This window comes from Eublepharis macularius, chromosome 16 (assembly GCF_028583425.1).
Source record: "Eublepharis macularius isolate TG4126 chromosome 16, MPM_Emac_v1.0, whole genome shotgun sequence".
NCBI lineage: Eukaryota > Metazoa > Chordata > Lepidosauria > Squamata > Eublepharidae > Eublepharis > Eublepharis macularius.
This window is the reverse complement of record NC_072805.1, coordinates 2,556,807-2,583,213: the sequence shown is the minus strand read 5'-3', so window position 1 is coordinate 2,583,213 and position 26,407 is coordinate 2,556,807. Positions and strand designations below refer to the sequence as shown.

General features: G+C 44.1%; 1 protein-coding gene across 2 annotated transcripts in view; it reads left to right on the top strand.

The window, feature by feature from the left end:
• Positions 1–26,407, top strand: part of PACSIN2 (protein kinase C and casein kinase substrate in neurons 2) — an 81,734-nt gene that overhangs the window by 6,015 nt on the left and 49,312 nt on the right. For both annotated transcript variants that reach the window (XM_055000335.1, XM_055000334.1), the window contains exons 2-3: positions 19,037–19,140; positions 25,683–25,839. In XM_055000335.1, coding sequence (XP_054856310.1) covers positions 19,081–19,140; positions 25,683–25,839 — 217 coding nt within the window. In that variant the 5' untranslated portion in view covers positions 19,037–19,080. The remainder of the gene's footprint in view (positions 1–19,036; positions 19,141–25,682; positions 25,840–26,407) is intronic.

Genomic DNA, 26,407 nt, shown 5'->3' with positions numbered 1-26,407 from the left:
CAATGTCTCTGTTATGCAAGCCACACCTATTTTCTCTTCCTGCAGCATCCCAGTAATGCATGCAGCTTGGTTCCTTACAGATCTGGTTTTGCATAGAATTAGTGTAGCAGTAGGGGAGGTTGTGGGCCTTGCATTGCTGACTCTTAAGATGCTAGAGAGATTAGATAAGCAGTGAGCATCTTTGGCTAATACTGGCTGCCTTTAATAAATCCCACCTCCATATCTACCAATTCCCCTCTGTACTGGAGCAGTGCATTCCCCATACATCTGGTGCTGGATAAAGAGAGCTCAAAAATGCACCCCAAAAAACTACATACATCCAACATGCTAGTGGCCTCTATTAATGTAAGCATTGTCCAACAGGTGATGCTCCTAACAACCATGGATGCAGTCGGAGGAGCCGTTCTAGTGTCCTCCACTTGGCACAGGCTATGTCTGCATTCCGGCTGTGCGTCTCGGGCTGAGAGCCATGGTCCAAGAGCCCTTGTGCTCCCGCCTTCTGCCTTGTGCTTTCAGAGCACGCCTCTTGCTTAAATGCACTGAGCTCCCAAAACGTACCTGGCAAATGGGAGGAAGAGGCAATCAGTGGGGGAGGGGCTTGCCACCCAGCTGCAGCTATTCACAATCTCCAGTGGGACCTCCTCTCTTCCACAAGCCCAACTCCAGAGCATGGCTGCCGATCACTCCAGGCTTCCTGAAACTAGGTTGAATCCAGCCAAATTTGACTTTACCCTGCCCCACTTCCCCCCTGACTTTAGCTCTTATGCCACGTGGCTTTTGTAAATGCGGGTTCCGTGATCCCCAGGGTAACCCTTTTTTGGTAGTCAAAGGGTTTGAACAATTTGGATCTTGTTAGTTTGACTGTTAGCTCCTGTAATGGGCTTGATCCAGAGAATGGTATTGATTTCCTTTCATACAGCACTATTTTCTGTGGGTAGAAAGTCAATCTTCAGGTGATCCCCTTTTATGATGTAGCCGTCGCGTACAGTGTGAGTTTGCATGGGCATAGAATTAGTGTAGCAGTAGGGGAGGTTGTGGGCCTTGCATTGCTGACTCTTAAGAGTTTAACTTTTTAAAAAAGAGTTTAACTTTTTAAAAAACGGTTAAAACTGTTAAAAAAAAGAAGTCCAGTGGCATGTTCAAGAGTTTATTCTGGCATGAGCTTTCGTGAGTCAGAGCTTACTTTCTCAGATGCGTTGAAAGAAAAAACCATTTCCCTATATTTTTGTGGAAAATTACAGAAGGGGAGGGGGAAAGTAAGGAGCTGAGCAAAGCGAGGCCTGACATCATACATCGCCTGCATCGGATTTATGGTACCCGGCCCCCCTTTGCTCAGGGGAATTGTGTTTGGTACAGCAAACTAACTGTCGTTGAGTTTTATGAAACAATGAATCTTTAGAAGTAGTATATTTTTTTAAAAAACTGAAATGGGCAGAAAGAGTTGGCAAGCATCTCGAGAAACCTGTTGATGAAGGTAGCTTGCCCAAGCCGGCTGCTTATCTGCTCTGCTGTTTTGAGGGGCATGGGGAGGGGGCTTCCTTAGTGCTGGGCAGCACTCAACCGAATCCTGCCTGCTGCACAGCCGGGGGAAGGTAGATGGAGTTCAGTGCTTCTCAGCACAGTTCTGTGCATGGAATAAATAAGATGCCAAAAAAAAATTGATTACCTCTCTCTTGCTTCTCTCATTTGCTGTTTCTTTAAAAATATAAGAGGAATAGGAAATTTTCTGTGGAAATATGAAGCACTTGGGAAGGTTTCCATTTTCCCAATATCTCTGATGATGTCTAGGGTTTGTTTTTGCTACAGGCTCATGTAACAAAATGGCATTAAAAACCTGATTCTGTAATGTGCAAATGCAAAATCTTGCTACTGACCCTGTTACACAGGTTAGTATCCTATCATTGAGAATGAGGTGAAGGATGTAAAGTTGCTCATAGTAGTCAAGGAGAGTACATGGCTGCAGTCATGCTACAAATTGCAGACTATGATTTCTGAAGCAGAATCTTTAGGTTTCTGAGAATAACATTTTAAAAGAAAACGTCTGTCATTTCTCCCGTGTCCTATTGATTCGGGAGATTGCAGAATGATCAGGTACAGACTGCTTTAAATACTTCTGTCATTTGAACCATCTCCATAAAAATCTTATGGCAGCAATGAGTTACACAAAGCAAATCCTTTTTCCAATTAGGCTGCGTGCCAGATGCTCCACTCTCCTGTGGCAGGTTTGTGGACAGAAGGAAAGCTTGCTTTCTTTATCTCAGATTTGCAGAAGGACTTCATACAATGAAATAACCAAAGGTAAAAATATTAAGTCATTGCATTAAGGTGGCAATGTTTTTAGCAATGGGAAAAAAGATACTGAGAAGTAATTGATCTTCTGTGTAACATAGAATAGGCTGTGTCATTTCCTTGATATGCGACGGTATGTTATGTTGTAGTGTTGAAGCTGTTATGCCATTATTATTATTATTATTATTATTATTATTATTATTATTAATAGTGGTTATAATAAGGTTCGATTTATACACCGCCCATCAGGACAACTTAACGCCCACTCAGAGCGTTTTACAAAGTTTACTATTATTATCCCCACAACTATCACCCTGTGAGGTGGGTGGGGCTGAGAGTTCTGAGAGCTGTAACTGACCCAAGGTCACCCAGCTGGCTTCAAGTGGAGGAGTGGGGAATCAAACTCAGTTCTCCAGATTAGAGTCCCGCTGCTCTTAACCACTACCCAAAACTGCCTCTCAGGATATTGAGATATCCTGTTATGGGTGGCTGGAGTGCCAGGTGGCAAGATAGCATTAGAGAACAGTGTTTCTATATGAAATTCAATTCCGTAAGTACTAACTGGTTGTAGTCTTATACATATATGCTCATGAATAGAAATGGGCATGAACAAATACAACCCAACATTTGTGATGAACCAGGCCGATTTGTGGTTCGTGAACCAGTGGTTCGTCAGATCCCATTTCTGACGAACTGCCATGAACTTCAGGCTGGTTTGTTTTTCAGTTCATCACTGCAGACAGCCTGGCGCTGATCAATCAGTTTGCTAGGCAACAGGGGATGGACTTCCTGCAGACGTTCTGCTGACCCGGAAGTGGTGGTTTGCTGGCCTGGAAGTGACATTTTCATGAACCAAAATGAACTGATTCGTGAACCGAGGCAGGTTTGTGAAAGTTTGTGGTTCATGAAACGTGACGAACCTCAAACCACATTGTTCGGTTTTTTTCTGGTTTGTGCCCATCTCTGCTCATGAAAGATAGGGCCACTAGCCATGATCATTCAGTTGAACCTCCGTGTACAAAAGAAAAAATACCAGATACTGAAGGCATGTGACAGCAAATTGTGTGCTCTTTAAGGGACTTCTTAGGGGCCCTCTAATTGGCCACTGTAGGAAATTGAATACTTCGCTAAATGAATCTTGGGTCTGCCTCCAAAAGAGTTGCTCTTATGAGCTGGCAATAGGCTTAATGTCAGTAGGCAAACGGGAATGGCGATGCGATCTGGAGAGCAAATAAAAAACAAGAGTTTAGAGATATGGAACACCAAACCTGCAGGTCCATCCTGTTAGCAATCTGCAATGACTACTTTAATATTTGTCCTTTATATGTAACAATTAATCTGGAGAAACCCCCTCTCCTGTGAAGGTTGGTCTGGTTATTTTCAACTAAATTGTAATGTATACAAACATAATATGTGCTTATTAAATCTTAGTGTAGTTTATTTTTAAATTTCTTTAAAAAGGAACAGTATTTGGAGAGCTTTCAGCTGGGGCAGTACCAGGAATATTTTCCTTCCATTGACCCGTCTCTCTGTCAAGGAGCTTGCTTCTCCCAGAAAGTTTTTTTTTTTTGGCTTGGTGTATCGTGGGAAGCGATGAGAGATGCTGTGCCACTGATTCGTGGCAGAGGGATGGTCTCCTGCTCTTTGGGGGGTGGGGGTGGAAGGTAGACAGCCTTAATATTGTTACTGTGCTTTGCCATGTGCAGATTGTGGTAACTAAAAAATCAGCAAATACTGATATGTAACAGGCAAGCAGTTCCTGTTTTTAGTCCACAGTGTTCTTCTCATATTCCTTTTATAAATATTGCTGCAAAGAATGTATTGCTTGTTAAGTGCGGTTTAATCTAAATATCAGTGCCTGTGCAATTCCCAGATTTGTGTGTGTAGCATTTTCCAAAGCGCTGCTTGTTAAACATACATAGATGGGTAAAAAAATGCAGGGATTAGAATTACTGCTTAAATCACCATTTTGTAAAATTTGACTGTCAGTGACTTAATCAGAAGGGACCATTTGCCCTAATGCACATCAGTAGTATAAAATCCTCGTGGTTCTCTGCTCAGAATTTGAAGTGGTAGAATTATTTGCCCAAGCTGAATATATGCTTACAACTTCAGTTGTAAATATTTACAGAAGTTCTAAGAGACGTGGACGGCAGTTTGTCCGCTAAGCATAAAAAATGCGTATGAGGAAAAAAAGATCCAAGTGCTGCAGTATGAAAGAATGACTTTATTCTAGAGCGGCAAGGATTTTAGCAGCTGACAGGAAATGATGAAATGTACTATGAGAGTTCTGTTTGGGGAACACTGGAAGTCACATACAGGTGTGTTGGGAAAGGACAGGTATCAGCTCACGTCTGTGAAGTTCTTTGAAGTTCTGTATTTAAGTTTTCAATAGGATATGTTTTGAACTTTAGCATTCTTTGTCTTAGTGCTGTTTAGAGCACAATTATTGTGCTGTTTATTTCTGTGCTGCCGCCCCCCCCCCCCATTTAGCCACATCATGTTTTGAATCATTTGCTTAAGTGGAATTTTTCCTCTACCTACAGAAGCAAATAGGCTTTTCCAGGACTGCCACAAATGTTGTGGCTTTGGGAAAAATAAAGGCCATGGCTGCTACCACTTTCTTACTTTCTGCTTCTCTTAAAATTCTAGTAACTTGACTTTAGTGAACATAAGAACATAAGAACCTAAGAGAAGCCATGTTGGATCAGGCCAATGGCCCATCCAGTCCAACACTGTGTCACAAAGTGGCCAAAAACCCGGTGTCCTCAGGAGGTCTGCCAGTGGGGAAGGGACACTAGAAGCCCTCCGACTGATCTTCCCCCCCAAACATCAAGAATACAGAGCATCACTGCCCTAGACAGAGAGTTCCATTTATACCTTGTGGCTAATAGCCACACTGACGGTTCATGAGACAAGATCTTCCCTTACAGAACCCATGCTGAGTCTTCCTCAATAGCTTTTGTTCATCCATGTGCCTACTAATTCTCTCTTTAGTAATGGTTTCCACCAACTTACTCGGTATTGATGTTAGACTGACTGGTTTGTAATTTCCTGGATCTCCTCTGGAACCCTTTTTAAAGATGGGGTGACATTAGCTACCTTCCAGTCCTCAGGAATGGAGGCAGATGTTAATGAAAGGTTACATATCTTTGTCAGGAGATCCACAAGTTCACATTTGAGTTCTTTCAGAACTCTTGGATGTATGCCATCCAGGCCTGGTGATTTGTTAGTTTTTAAATTGTCTTATTAGTCATAGGAGCTCCTCGTCACCTCAATCTGACTCACATCTTTCAATACTCCTCCCGAAATCAGTGGTTCTGAAGCGGGCAAGTACCTCTCATCTTCTACAGTGAAGACAGAGGCAAAAAATGCATTTAGCTTCTCGACCATTTCTCTATCGTCCTTCAGAAATCTTTTTACCCCTTGATCATCCAGGGGCCCCACTGCCTCCCTGGCTGGTTTCCTGCTTCTAATATATTTGAAGAAATGTTTATTGTTGGTCTTTATGTTTTTTGCAATGTGTTCCTCATAGTCCCCTTTTGCCTGCCTGATCACAGACTTGCATTTTCTTTGCCACAGCCTGTGTTCCCTTTTATGTACCTCACTCCTACTAGCTTTCCACCTTTTAAAGGAAACCTTCTTACCTTTTATAGCTTCCTTTACTTTTTTTGTTAACCTTGCAGGCCTTTTTTAATACCTATTTGTGCCTTTCCTAACCTACAGTATATATTTTATCTGAGCTTCTAGGATTGTAGTTTTAAATAGTCTCCAAATGTCCCCAAGGGTTTTGACCCTTTTGACCTTTCCTTTCAGTTTCTTCTTCACATGCCCCCTCATCTCAGAGAAGTTACCCCTATTAAAGTTAAAAGTGGTTGTGTTGGTCTTTTGGGGCAACTCCCTATTTATGCAAATGCTGAACTCAGTAACATTATGGTCACTGTTCCCAAGCGGTGGAACCACTTTTACATCTCTCACCAGATCTTGGGCATTACTTAGGACCAAGTCCAGGACCGCCTCTCCCCTGGAAGGTTCTGCAACCATTTGCTCCATAGCACAGTCATTGAGAGTGTCTAGAAACTCAGTCTCTTTCTCCCAACTTGAACACACGTTGACCCGATCAATGTGTGGGTAACTGAAATCACCTATTACTACACAGTTATTTTGTCTAGCCGCTATCCTTATTTCTTTCATCATGTTATAATCATCCTCTATCTTTTGATCCAGTGGGCAATTAAGTTTCCTTTTGGGCCCATTATTTTAATGCATAGCATTTCCAGAAGTGAATCTAATTCTCTTACCTTCTCAATCTTACTGGACTGTATGCCCTCTCTGACATACAGAGCCACCCCACCTCTAACCCTTCCCTCCCTATCCTTATGATATAATTTATATCCAGGAATTGCCATATCCCACTGGTTTTCCTCATCCAACTAAGTTTCTGTAATGCCCACAATGTCTATGTCTAGCGCTTCCGTTGATCTCTGTATATGTGGAACATTCTCAGCTTCTTGTGTTTTGGGAACAAGAATTGAGAGGCAAGCAGATAATTGAGCTTTAGCTGTAGAGCTAGAGGCTTGACATAACAATAGGTTCCACTTCTTTCATTTCAATAGTAGCAATATAAACATATCACTTGAATTTCTGCAGATGCAGAGTAAAGTATGAAAAAAGGCTTTTATAAGCCTTACGATTCACAAAGTCGGTATCAAAGCCTGCCAGTGGACTTGGGCTGAGTAGTCAAGAAACTTTTTAGGCAACCTGGTATTGTACTAACTCTCTCTCTGCTCTTTACACATCAGAAGTTTAAGTGATTTTCTTCCTGGCTACTGTTATAGGTAAAAGAAGTGAAGGAACAGTAGTTGTGGGACCAAATGGTTGTAACCAAACAAATTTGAACAACTAGTTGTTATAACAACAAACTTCATAGCCTAATTAACTGGAGCTGCTAATATTTTAAATACATGATTACAAGGACTCACAGGGGGCATTGCATTCTCCCTTTGGCAGCCCCTAAAGCTTCTCCACTTTCCCTGCTTTTTGTCCTCCCAATCGGCAACCAACCTTCCTCCCCACCCTGTCTTCAGCTTTCCCTTTTTCTTTACCCTTTTTTTCCAGAACGTGGCAGCCAGCCAGTCAGGGCCTATACAGGGATCCTGTCAGTCCCATGCTGAAAGATCTGCACTGGTACCTGCTGCACTGGTCTTACCTTTACGGTCCTAAATGGCTTAGAGCTTGCGTACCTGAAGGACCACCTCTTCCCCTACTGTCCAGCCCATCAGCTAACATCTAAGATCTCCCTTTCTGTGCCTGTGCCTTCAGAGGTGAGATTAGAATTGTGCTTTACAGTGGTGTATGACTGCTGCTGCAAACATTAACCCTGTGTCTCCTTCTCACTAGTAACACTTATTTGGAAAATAGTAGCCCTGTTAGTCTGCTGTAGCAAAGTAAGACATCAGTGAAGTTTATTGTGGCATAGGCTTTCATGAGTAAGTCCTTATTTCTTCAGATGCCTATGAAACAAACATTTATAGCCAAAATCACAGAGAACATAAAAAGTGTGTGTGTGTGTGTGTGTGTGTGTGTGTGTGTGTGTGTGTGTGTGAGGGGTATCTTGTATGTTGTTGATTTGTTGTTGGTATGTTGTCTGATTTGTTGCTGTTATACTTAATGAACAGTACGAGAGGTCACAGGTTCCAGACTCCTATGGGTATATTTAGAGACAGAGAGACAAACAAGGATCAGTGTGAACATAAAATGTTTGATGTCATGTGGTGATTCCTTCCTTCCTCCACTTCATTAGCTGTTGCTTGTGCTGGTAGGGAACTTGGAATGCATGTTACATGTTTTGCTTTTCTAAACGTTAAGAGTGATAAAAAAGATTTAAAGCTGCTGATTTTGGTGATAATTTTAATGTATAGTTCCAACCTTAGAGTTTACAAAATGAGAAATAAGTAGGTATTCCACTACCATTTAAAAAATTGATAATCTTTCAACTGCAGTTCTCTTAGATGTGCTGGCTGTTGTTGACTCTGCCTTTTCTTGTTTTTCTTGTTGGAAGATAATTATTCACTACAAAATGCTGCAACCATGAAAGCAGTTTCCTTCTGATGACTGGGTAGCAAAATGCCCTGGTATACTGTGCCAGAAAGTCTATGTTTTGTTATACTTCTATAGTGACAGAGTAGTTAGTTCCAAGCCAAGTTTTACTTAAGGTTTTTCTGTCTGTTGGCCAGTTTTAGGCCATCTGCCATGAAGGTCTCTGAGAAGCCTCTCTCTTTTTTTCCTTTGTTCATGTTAGTTTGTTTTAAATTAAGTTCTTGCTCTGTTCACGTGAAAAGGTCTCTGTTAGGTAGCTTCTGACTACTGCAGCCATTTGGAACAGACATAAAACTATGGCTGTGTCTTACGTAGATCAGATGATGTGTCAGTAAAGGGCAAACACAAGCCAGTTGAAGGAAAGCTCCAGTTGACCACTCAATACGAACTGCAGTAAAATGTCAGATTTGGTGAAGTCTAGGATGCCTTTTTAAAAGAGGGGCTTACCTCATGGCGGTGCCACTAGTTGAGGACGTGTGGTCATACCCTTCCTTTCCGTCTTCTGTTCTACAGCTCTCAGAAAGTTCTTCATTTTATTCCTTCCCAATGAAGCCATGTGGCTTTCTCCGGTGGTCCAGAGGGAGTGGGACAGTCCTTACAATGGAAAGTAGCTCCTCCTCTTCAGTGCAGGGTCAGTCGACTTGAATGATCCCGGAAGGTGAGGGGCTCTCCCACGGCTCAGCAGTTTTTTCTGGCCCTGCACTGGTGCAGGACGTTGACTGCTCTCCTTACAGCACAGGATTCCAACAAAAGAAGAAGAAGAAGATAGAGAGCGGAGAACAGAGGCAGTGCTCGCTGGGGAAGGAGGGGTTTTTGCAAACCACCCACCCCGATCACGGCAGACGCGACTGCTAGCAGCGGAGCCGACGGCACTAGGTGTGCCTAGCTTCCACGGCTCTCGCCTAGGCTCCCGCGCTGAGATCCAGCCTTCGGGCATGGAGATTTCTTCCATCTCTTCTGCCTTTACCTTCCTGCTCAATGTGGAGTGGTAGAGCCGGCGGAGTAACATTGGGGCTGAAACAGCCTCCTACAGCTCGGTGTGGCTTTTTTCACCTCTCTGTTAAAGGCTGGCAAGTTAAAGAGCTGGCTTACCGGCGAAACGGGAGGTTAGAAACCCTTTTCAGCTGTTTTCTGAACCTCCTTCCCCTTTTCTTTTTGTTTGTTCTCACTGGCCTTAGACTCCATTTCCCGCCTTTTTTGCTATTGCTGCTGTTTTTGGCGGGAAAGAGCACTCCTGGGCAATAATGGACAACCTCTTCTATTACAATGCTGCTGAAGGAACACAGTATTCCAGAGACAAAGGCATACATAGGTCAGGGGTCAAAATGATAAATTCAGTTTCCAAACTATCCCTGGCAGTATTCAATGGAAATGACGCTCTTGATTCTTTTGGAGACTACATTCATCTCCTCACAAGGAGCAAATATAATTGATTATGCGCTGATTGGTGATTCTTGCCTCTCTAAAGTATTAGAGTTCAAGGTGGAAGATCATGGAACAAGTGACCATCTTCCAATCTCCATCAGAATATCAATGGAGACCACACCTGACTTGAATACTGACCTAACCTATCCCAAAGGACAGCCTTCTAAATGAAGATGGTCCAGAAAATCAGCTTAAGCTGCTATGAAAACGCTGCACACCACTAAAGCGCAAAACTTGAAAAGGAAGACGATGGTGGAACAAGACTGCCAATCAGCACTGGAATCCATGACACTGCTCACTAAACTGCATGGCCTAGTCCTGCTAAACTAAAAGGAAAGTAAGCGGAAATCAAACCATCCTTATCACCATACAAAGAGCTGGTTTGACAAGGACTGCAGGAAAGCCAAAACCCAAGTTAAGCGGAACTATAAGCTCTTTAGGCACAGTAATACAACCATCACAAAACATTCATAGATACGAGCCAGAAGGGAATATAAAACCATACTGAAGCAGAAAAAACACCAGTCTATGAAATCTCCGTGGGACATGATAATTGCAGCTGCCAAAGGGAAATCCAGTGTATTTTTATGGCACCTAATTACACCAATACTGAAGCTACGATGCAACACTGCAACCCCCATAACATCAACTACCTGGGAGAAACATTCTAAAAACTTCTATAAGAAATGTAATGTCGAACCAGAATTGGAATTTGAAATCAATCTCAAGCAAGTTCCAAAACGGGAACCTGTTACTTGTCTCAAGGTAGTTGAATTGATCAAAGCTTTGAAAACAGGGAAGTCCCCTGGCCTTGACGTATTCCCTGCCGAGCTTCTGAAGGTAGCCCCCAGTTGGTGGGCTCAAGTGCTTGCACCTCTATCCACATGGGTAAACTCGAATGGAATTATACCAGACACCTGGGAAACATCACTGATTACACCCATCTACAAAAAAAGCAATAAAACTGATCCAAGCAATTATCGACCAATCAGCCTCCTGGCAATAATTGGCAAACTGTATGCATCTCTTTTTAAAAAAAATAGTTGGATTGGATAGATAAAGCGGAAGTGCTGGGGGAGAAACAAGCTGGCTTTAGAAAGGGCCACTCTTGTGTGGACCACTGCTTTACGCTTGCCTCACTGGTAAGCAAATATGTACTCGACGCGCCTGGCTCCCTATATGCAGCATTTATTAACCTAAGGGCTGCCTAAGGGCTGCCCCATGCAAGACTATGGAACAAACTTAACGCTGCACATCTACCCAAGAGATTGTTAAAGTTGATAATGAACCACTACTCCGAAAATGTATTACATGTCAAACTAAACAAACTGGGATCTATATCAAACCAAATACCTATCCAAAGAGACATACGCCAGGGCTGTGTTCTTGCACCTCATCAATTCAACCTATATTTAAATGATTTTGTTCCAGGCTTGCCAGGCATCTCCATCCACGCACCACGCTTGGGCAACTGCCCAGTACCTGCCATGCTGTATGCTGATGACGTTGCCTTGCTCTCCAGAACCCAGTTTGGTCTGAAGCGAGTGATTAAAGCATTTATTGCCTATTACAGTAATGAACTCTTGGAGATAAACGAAGACATTTCCAAAATCATGGTGTTCTCAAAGTCAACAAAATGATTAAACAACAAATGGAAAATTGGTGCATATGAATTACAATTGGTCAACAAATTCAGATATCTAGGAATTGTCTTCCAGTCAAATTTATCCTGGTCCAAGCATATTCAGTATCATACACAGAAAATCGGCTTAGCTCTACTGGCTTCAAGGCTTCAAGGAAATTCTTCTTTATTCAAGAAGCTCAATATGTACCAGCACTTTTGAAGGCATACAAGGCTCTTTTAATACCACGCATACTGTATGGCTCCCCGATCTGGTTCCTGGGCCCAATCGAACAACTTAAGCTCCAGTTAACCTTCTCCCAGAAAATTCTTGCTCTACCACCATGTATAGCCTCCACAGTCATACGACTTGAATTGGGCCTTCCAAAAATCTCAACACTGATCTGGAAAGCCAGAGTCATCTTCTAATACAGACTGCAAAATTATGAGGATCTTCCAGTCTTCACTAAATCAGCAGCCCAAGAGCACTGTTGGTCAAGGTGGAACAAAACTGTGGACATGGAAACGAACAAATTAGATTCATGAGACCCAAGAGCTTTAACTGGGAAAAGACAAGAACTACTTATAAAGAAGCTGCTTAACCAGGATTGGGACTCACTTCAAAAGGACATGGCACAAAAATGCTCCCCGCTCTATGTGGGAATTAAATATCCTACCCAGTTTGACCAGCCTCATTACCTCAGTATGCTGGTAGGCTCAGAACGGAGACTGTCATACATGGTTGAATGTTGCAATGCGTTGCTGACAGCCCTGATGAAGGGCTACTTCCTCAGGATACCATTGGATCAAAGCTTCTGTGGCTGCCCTTTGACAGTCCATCCATCCTGCAATAACCATTCCATACAGTGGTTAGAATATGAAATTTGTGTTAGGGATAAATTTCCAGCAGAGGAACAGAACCAGTGGGTTGATGTCTGTCCTTTGCCTTAGGATTCCATTTTTTTACCCCCTGCTCTTCTATATTTATATGAGGCTGCTGAATGAGTTCACCCAAAGCTTTGAGTTTGGATGTCATCAATATGCAGATGACACTTAGCTCTGCCTTTGGTTATCTAAGATTGCAAAGGCACCCATCAAGGCTCTGAAGCAGTGTTCTGAGGCTGTGGTCAGGTGGCTAAGTCAGAACAAAATTAAACTGAACCCAGAGAAAACTGAGGTAATGCTGGTTGGGAATAGGGGTTTGCACACACAAAAATTTAGTAAATCCAAATTAGGAATACCAAAGCAGAGACAATTGATATTCCTTGAATGCTGAATTGATTCTCTAGTTTGAGTAATATAGCAGAAATTTGGTAAAATTAGGCCATTGTTTCCTATAGGAAACTCAATTTGGGGGCTATCTGGTGGGCTGGGGGTAATTTTTCAACCAAAACTCACCAAATTTGCAAGGTACCTACTCCTGACTGTTCTCTAATGACCCCCTTCAAGTTTCATAAAGACTGGACCCTGGGGGCCAATTTTATGGACCCCCAAAGAAGATGTCCCCAGCTGCTCTCCATTATTCCCTATGGGAAAAACTCTGTGGGATATTCAGGGTGCTGGGGGTGACATTTTTCAAGAAAACTCAATCAAATTTGTAGGGGATCAACTCTTGACTGTCCTCCGAAGACCCCCCTCCCAAGTTCATCCTCGTTCTCCTGTGCAGTCCCACATTGCGTCTATGCCTGCACAGGCCAGCTGCTCAGAAAAGTTTTACTTATTTAAAGCTCCAGTAGGGGCTGCCCTTCTCCAAGCCCATAGCGACTCATTTCCCGCCTAAACAGTCACATGCCCTGTGAGAGGAGCGACTCATTCCCTCAGTTCTCCCGAGCCGTTGTAAAGAGAACTTTCCTTTGTGAGCTCCATGCATTTCTCTTGACTTTCCCTTAACTTTTTCTTCTTTGGACTGATTTTTGATCTCAATTTGCAGTCCTTGACTTCGTCAACGGTTCTGAATTTTTATATATCTGTTTGCTTTCGGCTTTTGACCTCGGCTCAAATTCTGACTATGTCTCTGCTCCTTCCTATTCTTCCAGATCGTGAGCCTCTCTTTCTACCTTATAATATCTGAAAAGGCATTATTTAAGAAATGCTCCTCCTGTGGAGCAAAAATGACCCACACAGATAGGCATGATCTGTGTCTCCTGTGCTTGGGGGAAGGCTATAACATTGCAGCCTGCAGACATTGTCAGTAATTTACCCCCAAAACCAGGAACGGGAGGGCCCTAAAACTCAAGGCCTCAATATAGGAGAAGTACACACCAGCTCTGAAACTCTGTCTGTAAAGTCACTAGCCACAAAAAAGTATTCCTTTCAGTCTGGATCGGTAGCATCATCCGAATCAATGTCAAGATTGGACCTGAGTATCAAACTCTGCTCTCTGAGACCTCCATCAGATCCAAGACCAGCATCGGAACCACTGTCAAAGAAATCACACAAATCTAAACATACAGATAAGGGCCACTCCAGAAAGCTATGGGCTCGGCCCTGATCCCCCGCTGTCGAGGCTGTGGAAGACAACGTCCTCCTGTTGACTGTGAGGATTCCATCTCCTTACCTCCTCTCACTTTTTAAAAAAAAAATTATTTTCAACGTTTCAATAACAACAAAAGGGAAGATATTCAGTAGCAATATAAGATATGTTACAGGGATTTTTAGTGTTACATGTCACAAGGATTTTATATCTGAAAGTGATTATAATTAGAGCTATAAAAACAGTGATTTAGAAATTTTAACAGCATGCCTTAACATTTACATGTTATCTATCCTCCCTCCTGCTGAAATTGCCAACTCCATCTCTCTCCCCTTAGCAACCCTTCCCTCCCTAACCTCCCCCAACCTCTGCCCCTATAAAGAAAGATATAAGTTGCTAGATTCACTAATCAAATGTTGTGTACTAAACAAGGAAAAAGAGAACTGAAATCATTTGATCAGGGTAGATGAGTTTCAGACAAAGTTTTACCTGCTGCATTTGCCTCAGGCACCATTTTAAGTGTTTTTTCTCCAGCATCGTTTTGAGTCTCAGGCTGCAGCGACGTGGGAAAAATAATCCTGGAGCCTTTTAGCTGACTTGCCGTTTGCATTTTTCTTTTCTGCATTGTTCTCACCCGTTATTTGAGTGTTCTTGCCTAAATGAAATGCTTTATTATTCAAATTGGTTCAGAGGGGGAGCGGAGCTCAGGTTTCTGCAACCATCTTCATCTAAAGCAGCACCACACACCCCACTCCTCTCACCTGATCAATCCCCTTCTGATATAGAGCTGGGACTGATGTTCTCTCCCACATACCCTTCAGATTCAATGGAAGAACACGCCTGCTCAGATCCAAGATTTAGAGACAACAGTGAGCATCCAAGTCACCTTCTCACAGGCATGCAGAGTTGAGGTTGGACCAAAGAAAAACCCCTCATTACTGGGCGAATCAATGCATGTCTTCATTGGGAGATTTACACCCAGGTGTCCACTCCAGACTGGAATGGCAAGGAGCACACAGTCATCATTGCTTCTACTATTTGCTGCCACTTCGTTATTGCCAGTGGCTAGGAGACCTGGGGGGAAACAGCTCTTCCGTAGGACACAAGAGAAAGTGGAAGAGTTGCCAATTGAGGGCATACCACTCCTCTTAACTAAGATTACCAGCCTCAGTGCCATACCGCACATCAGCACCACTACAGTGCACCACTCTCACCAGTCTAGGAGGAGAATGTGCTCCAAGCTAAATCTTCTCAACCATCACAACAGTGTAAAGACTAACAAGGACAAGCCAGACAGTTCTGACTGAGACCAGATTGTCCACTTACTCTGATTGGGAGGCCATAACATTTGACACTTCCAGAGTGAAACAGGGTTGTAAACTTGAATTTTTTGAGTAAGGTTAGCTGCCTGAAGAGGCTGTGAATAATATCCTGTCTCAGCTGGCAGATGAAATTCAATCCCTTCTTCTGATGGGAGCGATACAAAATGTCCCCGATGTTGAATTACAATATGGCTTTTTCTTTAGGTTCTTCCTAGTGCCAGAGAAGGGTGGTAGTCTTGGACCTATATTAGACCTTCGCAATCCTAATTAATTCCTTTGGGTAACAAAATTCTGTATGGTAATTCTAGAATCTGTACTAGCCTTCCTTGAACTTAATAGCTGGGTTGTGGTCCTTGATATAAAGGACATGTATTTTCATATAGCCATTCACAGGGACCGTAGGAAATATGTCCGGTTTAAGTACAACACTATATACCAGTATATTGTACTGCCATTTGGAATCTCCACTGCCCCCAGGCACCTGTATGGCACCTGTTGTGGCACACCTCAGGTCATTGGGCTGAATTGTGTTTCCTTACCTGGATGACTGACTCATCTCTGTACTCTCAAGAGAACAGCAAACGTACCGTTAGTGACAGACACACAAAGCTATCTGGGATTGGTTACAAATGCTGAAAAATTCTAAGAAACCCCATCCTGATCAGTAACTTATATTTAGGGGAGTCTTACATTGTGCCATGGGAAAAGTCACCCTCCCCATGTACAGAGCTTGTAAGATAAAGGACCTAGGCAAGTCCTTTTAAAAACAGAGTCAGTAGGAGATGACTTCCAGTATGTTTGGACAGATCCACTGTTCTGTGCATTTCCCCCAATACCACTGCTAGAGTAACCTCTACTGTATGGGTTCTGTGGGGCTAATTTAGGAAGCAACCTTTCTCACAAACATAAGTTGAGGAATTTTTTTTAACCAAACCTTTTAGCAATTAGAACAATACAACTATTTTTTCTTTAACCAAATTCATAAGTGCAACAAAATAGAAACTTTCAGCCAACGTCTTTGAAACCTCTCAAGGTCAGCAAGTCCAACTTGTTGGATCCCACCAAGTAATAGAGTCCTTTGCCACAATCCTTCCAGTTTGAAGCAAACGGAACCCAGGCTTCTGTCCTCTTCTTGGGAAATTACAACACTTATTCAAGGCGGTAAGAACATGTAAAATTTTAATCAAGCTCCCAGCAGCCAGCCTCTTGTCTACCCAGTCCACTAATTCCCTCTTGATGGTGACAGCGATGTCCACCATGCACACCTCATTGACAACCTTGGAGTGGAGCAAAGCCTTGCTGTAACTTGACCAGCAGTCCGCCATTTGACCCTGCCTGATGCTAGTCATCCCACCCAACCCAGAAGGTTGTTGGGTTGCTATCAGTGTGCAGTAAGCAGGAGAACAGACTCCCCTCCCAAACACCAGGCCAGTTCCCCTCCCCGAAAAGTAGGGATGCCATTTCCCCACTGAGGGGGGGGGGTCCCCTGCTCCCACTCTCCAGCCTCTGCCTCTACTCACCTGGCCTGTGTGGGAGGGAAGGTGGGGGAACGCCGCCCCGGGCACACTTCTGGGGTGGCGCAACAACATCACCTCCAGGAGTGACATCATCACGCTGCCCCTGAGAGTGCTCCTGTGCTTCTCAGCAGGCCGATTTTGGCTCCAAACGGGTTAAATTGGGGCCCAAATCAGCCCTCTGAGAAGTGCGTGCTCCTGTGCTCCAGGAAGTGATATCATTGCGCAGGTGTGTGTGTGTGTGGGGGGGGGGGGTGACATGGCATCCCTACCTAAAAGACAGGAAAAAACCCAGTGAGTTTATGACTCTCAAACCCGGCAGATGGCACAGAAATCTTCCAGGAGCAGAACAGAAGTCCTTCAGGTGCAGCAGCCTCTTCTTCCGCAGCAGTGCAACAGCAGGAGAGAGGCACAGAGCAGGCAGGAACCTACTCCGAAAGCAGGGCAGTCAGACGAGAGGGAACCAGCAGCAGGCAGTCCCTCACGTCTCCACGGCCAGACCTGCTCCGAGGCAAGCCTGCTTATTTAACTCTTGCAGGGCAGTGTGAAAAAGGTTCTCCCCTCCCTAGAGAATCCCACTGGCCAGAGAAGGAGGGCTCCTGCAAGGATTGGCTACTCACTGCCACCTTCCTGCCTCATTCCCCCTGCCTCTGCCTCTCTCCTGCTCCCTTCTCCCCCTCTCATCTGAGAAAAAAGGCAGGAAACACTATTTCCTTGCTGTTCTCGCAAAACTAGTTTTCGAGTGGCTGCTTTGGGCTGTTTTTCTGTTTGTCTTGAAGTGCAACCATGAAAAAATGGGGGTGGCCATGAAAAATGACCAAGACTATAAATAGAATGCAGCAGTGTATGGGAAAAGATACAGGATTGTCTTTGTGGCATTTTGTGGTATTGTAATTTTGTGTATCTAGATTGATACACAAAATTGTGTATATGCCACAGATGAGTAGGCACTTGGCTAATTAAAAGCCTGGCTGTGTTGCTAATTTACTCTAACTGCATACAGTATGGAGATGGGTACACCTGTATCCATCTAAATTAGTTGGTTCATTAATGTTAAATGACCATATCCCGTCCCTGCTATTATGGTGTGTGCACTGTCTGACAGAACACTGATTCTACCTGTGTGTCATTAAGCCACACCTTGATGATGATCAACGCATGCCTGATGAATCATTTTGGTGCCATAGGATCTGTTCTCCCGCTGGTCATTTGATCTTCCCAGCAGATGCGAAGGGAATGTGCTTGAGGCACAATGTAGATATGGGAAGCTGTTGCCCATCCAAAAGCCTTGCTAGTGAGGAGTATGCAGCACGAATAGGAGAATATCATCCCCGTCAGCCCGTTTTTTTGGATGATGGTTACCTCCTGTGTCTGTACTGATGGGAAATGTGAGATGCATCCATGAATATGGAGGGTGCCTCTTGAATGGCTCTCGGCTTGGTTGGTTTTGATCCTGCTGACTCAAGAGGTACCTGGTTCTTTTGAAGCAAGGAGTGCTTTATTGTGAAATTTAGGGCCTCGGCTAAATCTGTAGATCTTTTTTACCAATGAACTATACTTGTCTCTAATATCATTTTGATTTCAGTATTGAGTGTCAGCATCCAAGTTAGTTGGAGAGAGACTCTGAACTGCGGGCTGGCTGTTCCTCACTCTAAAGGTGTGCACTAGCAGGATAGTTGAGTGCCTAAAGGCACCCAGATACCAGATTTTCTGAGGACTGATCCTCACTCACTCCTCTGTCTATCCCCCATTTTCAAAGTTTCAGAAATGTAAGGGGTTTGGAACTCTTCTTCATAAGGCACTATATTGGTTGGGCTGTGCATGTCAAGCACGAGAGAATTTTTCATGACACCCACCTTTTCTGCACTCTGTCCTCAGACATGTTCATACAGTCTGCAGTAGAAGTAGTCTGTATGTGTGCATGTGTTGAACAATATGTTGAGAGCTGGTGTGGTGTAGTGTTTACAGTGTGGGACTAGGATCTGGGAGAACCAGGTTCAAATTGCTGCTCTGCTCTGAAAGCTCACTGGGTGATTTTACACATTCGTAGCTTAATCTTCCTCACAGCGTTGCGAGGATAAAATGGAGGAGAGGAGAATAATGTCAGCCGCTTTGTGTCCCCGCTGGGAAAAAAGGTGGAGCATAAATGAAGTAAATAAATAAACAAGTGCCATGACATTGGGAGGGCGATTGCAAAACCTTTGATTCCAAGTAAGGGCAGCCAATATATGTGGCTTAAAAGCAATAATTACATTTGTTTGAGTGAACTAAAATAATTTTGTTTCTTCTGCAGACTGAAGATCTAGTATTTACAAGACGCCGGATTCCAAAGTAGAGATGTCTGGCACATACGATGACTCTCTTGGACTAGAGGTTTCTAGTGATAGCTTCTGGGAGGTAATCTGAAACTCTTGCATGAATTTTCTAGATTCCTGCTGAGGTTAATGCTACATGCATCTGAAAAACTAAAAGCTTATGCCACAATACATCTTTTACTTTCTGAGATGGTAGAATACTTGGTTTGAATTCTGTAGTATTGAATGAGTTTACATGTATGGAATTTGCGCACAATATTGATTAGCATACATAACTGACAGATTCCTATTACAACTGTTTCTGGCATGTCTATCTTCTTTCTTGATGCTGTATACTTCTGGGGTATATATTGCTGTGTATGATTAAGCCAAAGTGGACAAATTTTAAATTACACAGGTTGGATTTTTGTATCTGTCACAAAAATGTGATAAAACTTCCTTTTAATCTTGGATTCTCTGAAATGAAGAGTGTAAATGCAGTGGCTGCAATGAAGCATACATTTTATGTAAATGCTACTGAAGCTATTTATGGGGCTGTTCTGGATAACATGTACTTTGGTCTTTCACTTGAGTGCAGTAGCATCAGTAACGGGTCTCCCCACTGCCTTTCTTCTGCTCCTCGTTATACCTTGTAGTAGGTAATGCCCAAACCAGAAGATAATGCATTTATTTGAAAACAAGATGTCCTGGTTTGGGTGTTACCTTTTAAAAATGGAGAGGGGGGGAGGAGTTAGGGTGCATGACCTGGAAGCATAGTAAATAGTCTATGGCAACTGCATAACTAGGGCTTGAAAAACAGGAAATCCTGAGCTCCTGACCAACCGCAGTGTGACTGGTGGGATGCTCTGTTGACAAATTCTAGTTTCTAGCACTTGAAGTCTGTATCTAGGAAGTCCACATTTAAATTCCTAGCTAGCAAGAGTTTCAGGGTCAGACAAGAATTTAAATGTGCATTTTTAGTTAAACATATTTTGGAGTCATAGGAATAATAGTCATAACAAGTGAGAATAAAATTCAAATTGTGAGAACCAAATAGTTAAGATAATTGTTAAAAATTGGAAATTGGCAAAGTGGAGATAAAGATCATGACAATAGAAATGTATAGGTTTGGCCACATTGATGGAAAAGGGCAGCCTTATGTAGAGTCAAGCAGTTGGCCAGCCATTTGGCAAGGATCAACAGCGAGCAGGGTTCCCAGGTGCCCACTGGTGACAGGCAAACTCCTGGGGATTTGCCCCCTCATCCGCCGATAGCCCAGCAATCAGCGGGAGGGGGCAAACTCCCAGAGCTTGCCCACCACCAGGAAGCACCTCAGAAGTGTGCACTCCCACCCGTTTCGCCAGCTGCAGGAGCATCCCCACACTCCATTTAGAGCTAATTTAGGCCCCAAACCGGCCAAATCTGAGCTTTGTGGAGCATGGGAGCACTCCCGCAGCTGGCACGACGACGTCACTCACAGAAGGGATGTCATCAAGTACAAAACTCATAACCTATATAAATATTAAAACAGTGATTAGAGTAATAATTAAATCTGTTTAGATATATTTTTCCAATTGAACCACACATGCAGAATTCAAATCTATTTCTACTCATTGCATTAGTAATAATAAAAAAGAAAAAAAAGACAATTATTAGCAATAAAAATGCTTATTACTTAATGTAGCTGGTTGTCGCACCCCTACATCCATGCCATTGTTTTATATGTGCTAGGTGTTGAACCATTGATAATGCTGATAATGCTGTACCTTGATTTCACTTGGCAAATGCTTTAATCATAACTTTCGTTTCTCCCTCTAGCAGTCTGAGAACGCAGCTGCGTTATCTGTTCTTTCTTTGAAGCTCACTGAAGTGACCTTGCACTGTCTGAAGTGTTACAGTTTACTCTCATGCATTCCCAGACCCTTTCCCACGCAAACCTGTGGTCTAGTTGGGGGTGGGTGGTGGGTGGGAATGAGTGGGTATTTAGAGTTGTGCTTTCCTCAAGTCTCTATTCCTATCAAGGAAGCATGTAGTGCTGAGATGCTTTTTTGCCTCTGAGTAACTCTATGGAAATATATATGGAAAAGATTGGATTTCTGAATAAAACCATTTAACCAAGAGCCTGGACTTCTTGTTGCAATGATACAGAGACCCGTCTACCATATCCTGTCATCCATAACCTGACATTTTGATAGGAATCCTCAGTTTTCCTCTGCACCTGCAACCCTTGGAGAATGGCTACCGGCTTTTCGTCGTCTGAGCCTGACCTGGGGCCAACAGTGCCAGAGGAGCCCATCAATCCACTGGGAACAGGTGAAACTCCGGAAGGGACTTCCAGAGGGTTGACACCTGTGACCCATGCACATTTGGACGATTTTATGGACTGTAATATATCTGTAATGAGGGGGCTTAATACAGCCGGGACCCTCCCAGTGTACCCTGAACTGGGAGCAATCTCCAAAGCCGGGTCTACCTACTACCACTGGAATCTACCATCCATGCGCAAGTGGAACCCTTGTAGATCCCGAACTACAGAGGAGAGGATGCGATGCCATGGAACAATGCACTTTCGGCCTTCTATCGAGATGGAGGGGTACGTTGGTGAAGCGGTGGCGAGGGGAGCAGCCACTCCAACGGGCCATGCGGGGTGGAGTCTAATGCCCCTGCAATTAGCTGAGACCAGCGAGTACCACTGGTTATGAGACATAGCGGAGGATTTACAATTATCGGGGGACCCTGGATTACCCCCTGGTAACTCTGTGGAATTTCGTGGAGTTACCACTGAAACAGGAACAGATCCTTTGGACCTCTGTGAGTTGGGAGCCGTGACCGGGCCAAACACCCAGGATTGGGGTCAGACACCACGGCTACCTGTGCTGCAGGGTAAAGCAACACAATTGGTGTTGTTGGATGTACAAATACAGGGGAACCGTGGATTAACCCTTGGTGGTGAGCGTGCATTGGTGGATTATACTGTCAAGGAAGAGACGGAATCCCTGGAGTCAAGCGACTCGAAGGCTGTGGCTGGGCTAGAAATCCCTATCGGGGGTCAGATGTTGCAACCTGTGAGATATGTGATGCATCCAACTCAGGAGAAGTTAGCCCATGCCTTGAGGATACAACAAGAATGAGAATGAAATCTCAAAGAGGAAGGGAACATCAACTCACCAGAGGCACTCGTGAGACCAGTGACAGGAGCATGCAGGGAACCAAGAAAACCCCCTATTATGTCACAATTGGGGAGAGCCCTGCAAATTGGACAGTGTCCAACGAACTTTACTGAGATGGCGCCGCTGGGAAGAGGAAGAGCATTTTTAATGACTCCTGCCCAATTCGGGGACAACCAAGTAGTTCCCTCAATTTCAGGGGTAATAACAGGAACAGAGGGATGTAGTATCATTCCACCTTCTCACAGCCAGGTAAACCACTTAGGATCTTGATTGGAAGGGGCGGCAGCCAAATGGTATGTAACCTTGCATGACATAGGAGTACCTGAACTGTATGATTTAAACACTTTTGTATATGCGATAAGATCCCAATTTGAAAACCCACTAGAGGGAGAAAGGGCTCGCACTAAGCTCAGAACCATAAGACAAGGATCCCGACTCATAAGAGAATATGCTGCTGAATTCAGGCAGCTAGCCACCAAATGTCAGGACTATCATGAAGGAGTTAAAATTGAACTGTTCCAAAATGGCTTGAATGCTAACCTGCTGGATTGAGCACTTATGCAAGATGACCCACAAACCCTGTTAGGATGGATCCAATTGGCATGTGAGGTCGAAAATAGAACCCAAGTAGTGAAACTTGTGAGAATGCAGCAACATACTGGGGCAAAGAGATCCACTACTGCATTATTATGCAGCCTCTGTTGCGTCTGCTAGTTCTCACCCAGCACAACTTTCCAGAGTGATTCGGGGTTTAACGTCCCTTACACATGGGACAAAAAATGTGAATTCGACAATAAGCTTTTAGGCTTTTAGAGACTATTTTTCAGATAAGATCCTGTCCACCACGGTTGATGCGGTATGTGAACTGGAGGCCCCTTGGCCATCTTCAGGGTTGACATTAGCTCACTTCAGACCACTCTTCCAGGAAGAGGTAGGCAGGGTCCTGCATGCTGTGAAACCTACCACATGTCCACTGGACCCGTGCCCATCATGGCTGGTGAAAACTGGCGGTGCTGGGATTCCCGCTAGCTGACATCATTAGTCTTTCCCTGAGTTCTGGGGTTTTCCCAGACTCATTGAAGGAGGCAGTGGTGTGGCCCTTATTAAAGAAACCATCACTGGATCCTGTTGATTCAGCCAATTACTGCCCAGTTTCAAATCTTCCATTCCTGGGTAATTTAGAGGGCAGTAGCTGAACAGTTACAGGTATACTTGGATGATGCCTCTCTCTTGGACCCATTCAAATTTGGCTTCAAGCCTGACCATGGTACGGATACAGCTCTGATTGCCTCTGTCACGGGCTGGGCTAGCCCAAGCAAGGTGGTTCCAGTCCAAACCTTAAGGCCAAAGTCAAAGGGGAGTTCCAAGAGCGAAAGCCAAGTCAAACCGGTGGTCAGAGCACGAGATAATGTCAGGAGTGAGTCCAAGAGCGAGGTCAGGCACAGTCCAAGGTCAGTCACTGATGGCATCAGATCCAAAAGCAGGCACAGGCAAGGTCCACAGAACACGGAGTGGTTGCAGGCAGTAGACACATTGCTTCCACACCTGGCAGTTGCTCCTGACTGGCTTTTATAGCCAGGCGTGGTTTTCAGCCAGCTGCTGGGGCTCCATCCTGATGCTACTCATCGTCGCTCTCCAGCAGCTGGCGCCGGCTCAGGAGACGAGCACTGCGCCGTCTCTCCTGCAGTTCCAGTCTCTGGCGCTGTCTGCGGCGCTCTCTAGGCATGGGTGAACCTGGGGGGTGGGGTGGGGTGGAAGCCCCTGGCTGGGCTTCCCCTGTGGTGCTGGCAGTCCCTGACTGAGCTTCCCCTGTGGTATTGGGGCTAGAGGGTGCTGGTGTCTCAGCTGCTGGCTGTGGGCTTTGATCAGCCAGCAGCTGCTGCTCCTGATTGCCGGCTTCTGCTGAGTCAGGGCTAGGGCTGCCTACACAGAACTCTTCTTCTCCTGAGGAGTCCTGGCTGGCTACACGAGGCTCCTCTCCTCCAGAGGAGACCTCAGTCTCAGACTGGGCCATGACAGCCCTCACAGATTACCTGCGGTGGCACCTGGATCAGGGTGGGTCGGCACTGTTTATACTTTTAGATCTTACAGCAGCGTTCGACACAGTCGATCATGATCTCTTGACCCACCGTCTCGCCAACGCGAGGATTTGTGGGACAGTCTTTTAATGGCTGAGCTCCTTCCTCTGCGGCTGGGGACAGAGGGTGGCACTTGGTGAACAGATGACCGCGTGCCATTCCTTGGTGTGTGGCATCCCTCAGGGGGCAATTCTTTCCCTGATGCTATTTAACATCAATATGCGCCCTGTCAAGATGTCATGATGATGCTGAGGAAGTGTAAAGGTAGTCCGCAATTTTGGGCTGGGTTGTCACCAGTATGCGGATGACACCCAGCTTTATCTGTTGATGGACGACCAGTCTGACTGTGCTGTGGATTCCTTGGCCAAGGGTCTTGAGGCTGTGACAGTATGGTTATGTCAGGAGTCGCCTGAAATTGAATCCCCTGAAGACGGAGGTTCTGTGTTTGTGTCGTGGAGCAATGGGGTTGGGGACCCAGCTCCCAGCCCTCAGCGGGGTACAACTGAAGCCTTCGTTGACGGTGATTTATATTCTGCTTGCCCTGCAAGCGGGCTAAAAACAGACTGTATTTAAATAGATGACTGTCATGTATGCCAGCATCCATGCCATTGTTGTATTCTGCATTTTATACTGAGAGTGATATAAGCATCCATGCCATCATTGTGTTGTACCTCTTACGCTATATCTTAAACTCATATTGCTATAATGTCAAAGTTCAGTACTGTGTTTTATGTATTTTATATAATTCATCTGAAGGTGTCTAGATTGCTAATACTAATTTCTAGAGGAGCAAGTGGCCTCTTCCTTATCTCTAAGAAATATGCGCTTTCATTTCTGAATGGCCTTGGGCCAAAGCTGCAGCTGTGTACTTAAATGTATCTTTTCACAGGAGGGAATGATTCCACTCTAATCTGTCTAGACTAAACTGCTTTGTTCCCATGTAACTTTTTCAGTTTCGTGCCTAAATGCAAAGGGGGTGGAGAACGTTCCCCTATATCAGTAGTCCTATGGTTTGACTAATTACTTCTGCCAACTCCTACCTATGAGTGAATACCTGAACAGAATAGATCTCTAAATAAAGTTTCTTCAACCAATGCACCTGTTTGCTTGCTCTGAGGGACTTGGAGATCTTACTGCCAGGGACTGATACCCTAGGACTGACAGATGACCATATTCCAGGATTTCATGTTTCAAGTAACTGAGATACCAATGTTGCTTGATGTTCAGATTAAACTTTTATATGTAAAAGTGTAACACATCTTATTAAGTTTAAGTTGAATTTCATTAGAATACTTGGCTATCAATTTAAATGTTTTCTGCTGGTTTCTAAAAAACCAGATGCTACTATTGTTTTGACCTGACCTTGAAGGTTTCTCTACACATATTATTCTTTATAGGTTGGAAATTATAAGCGGACAGTGAAGCGCATTGAAGATGGTCATAGACTTTGCAATGATCTTATGAACTGCATTCATGAGCGTGCAAGAATAGAGAAGGTCTATGCTCAGCAGTTAACAGAATGGGCTAAAAGATGGAAGCAGCTTGTAGAGAAAGGTAAATGGAGCTTGCACATGTATTGTATTTTACAGAATGGAAATCCACTTAATTAACTTAGTTAATCAATTGGTTGGAAGCATTAGAAAGGTCTGAGAAATCTACTTAGTTTGCTTGTTGTGATTCACTTTTTCCTTGTGGGTCAATTCCACTTACAATTTCCAAGATTTAAAACATGATAGGGAGGGGGAGGAGAGGGCCATTGAGGAGGGGGAAATGGGCTGTCTGGTGGGTCTCTTACAGTTTAAAGTACAATCAAGTACAAATTTTCGATCACCCTCACTAAATGGCTTAGGAGTTGATTTGCGGAAAGGTTGAGAATAAAACTTCAGGAGTTGAAAGGGTTGAAAAATATAGTGGATATAGTATACCTGTGACTGGTAGAGTTATAGTTAGGCATGGTAAACTCTATGCTGCTGATTTCATTCATTTTTACAGAAGCTTAGATAATACAGCACCTTGATAATGGCATAGTTTAGTTGTAATGTCAAACTGTGGCCCCTTATGTTTATGTGCACCTCTCCATCATGTTTCAAATCTGTAATCGATGAAAGCCCTGCTGGATCAG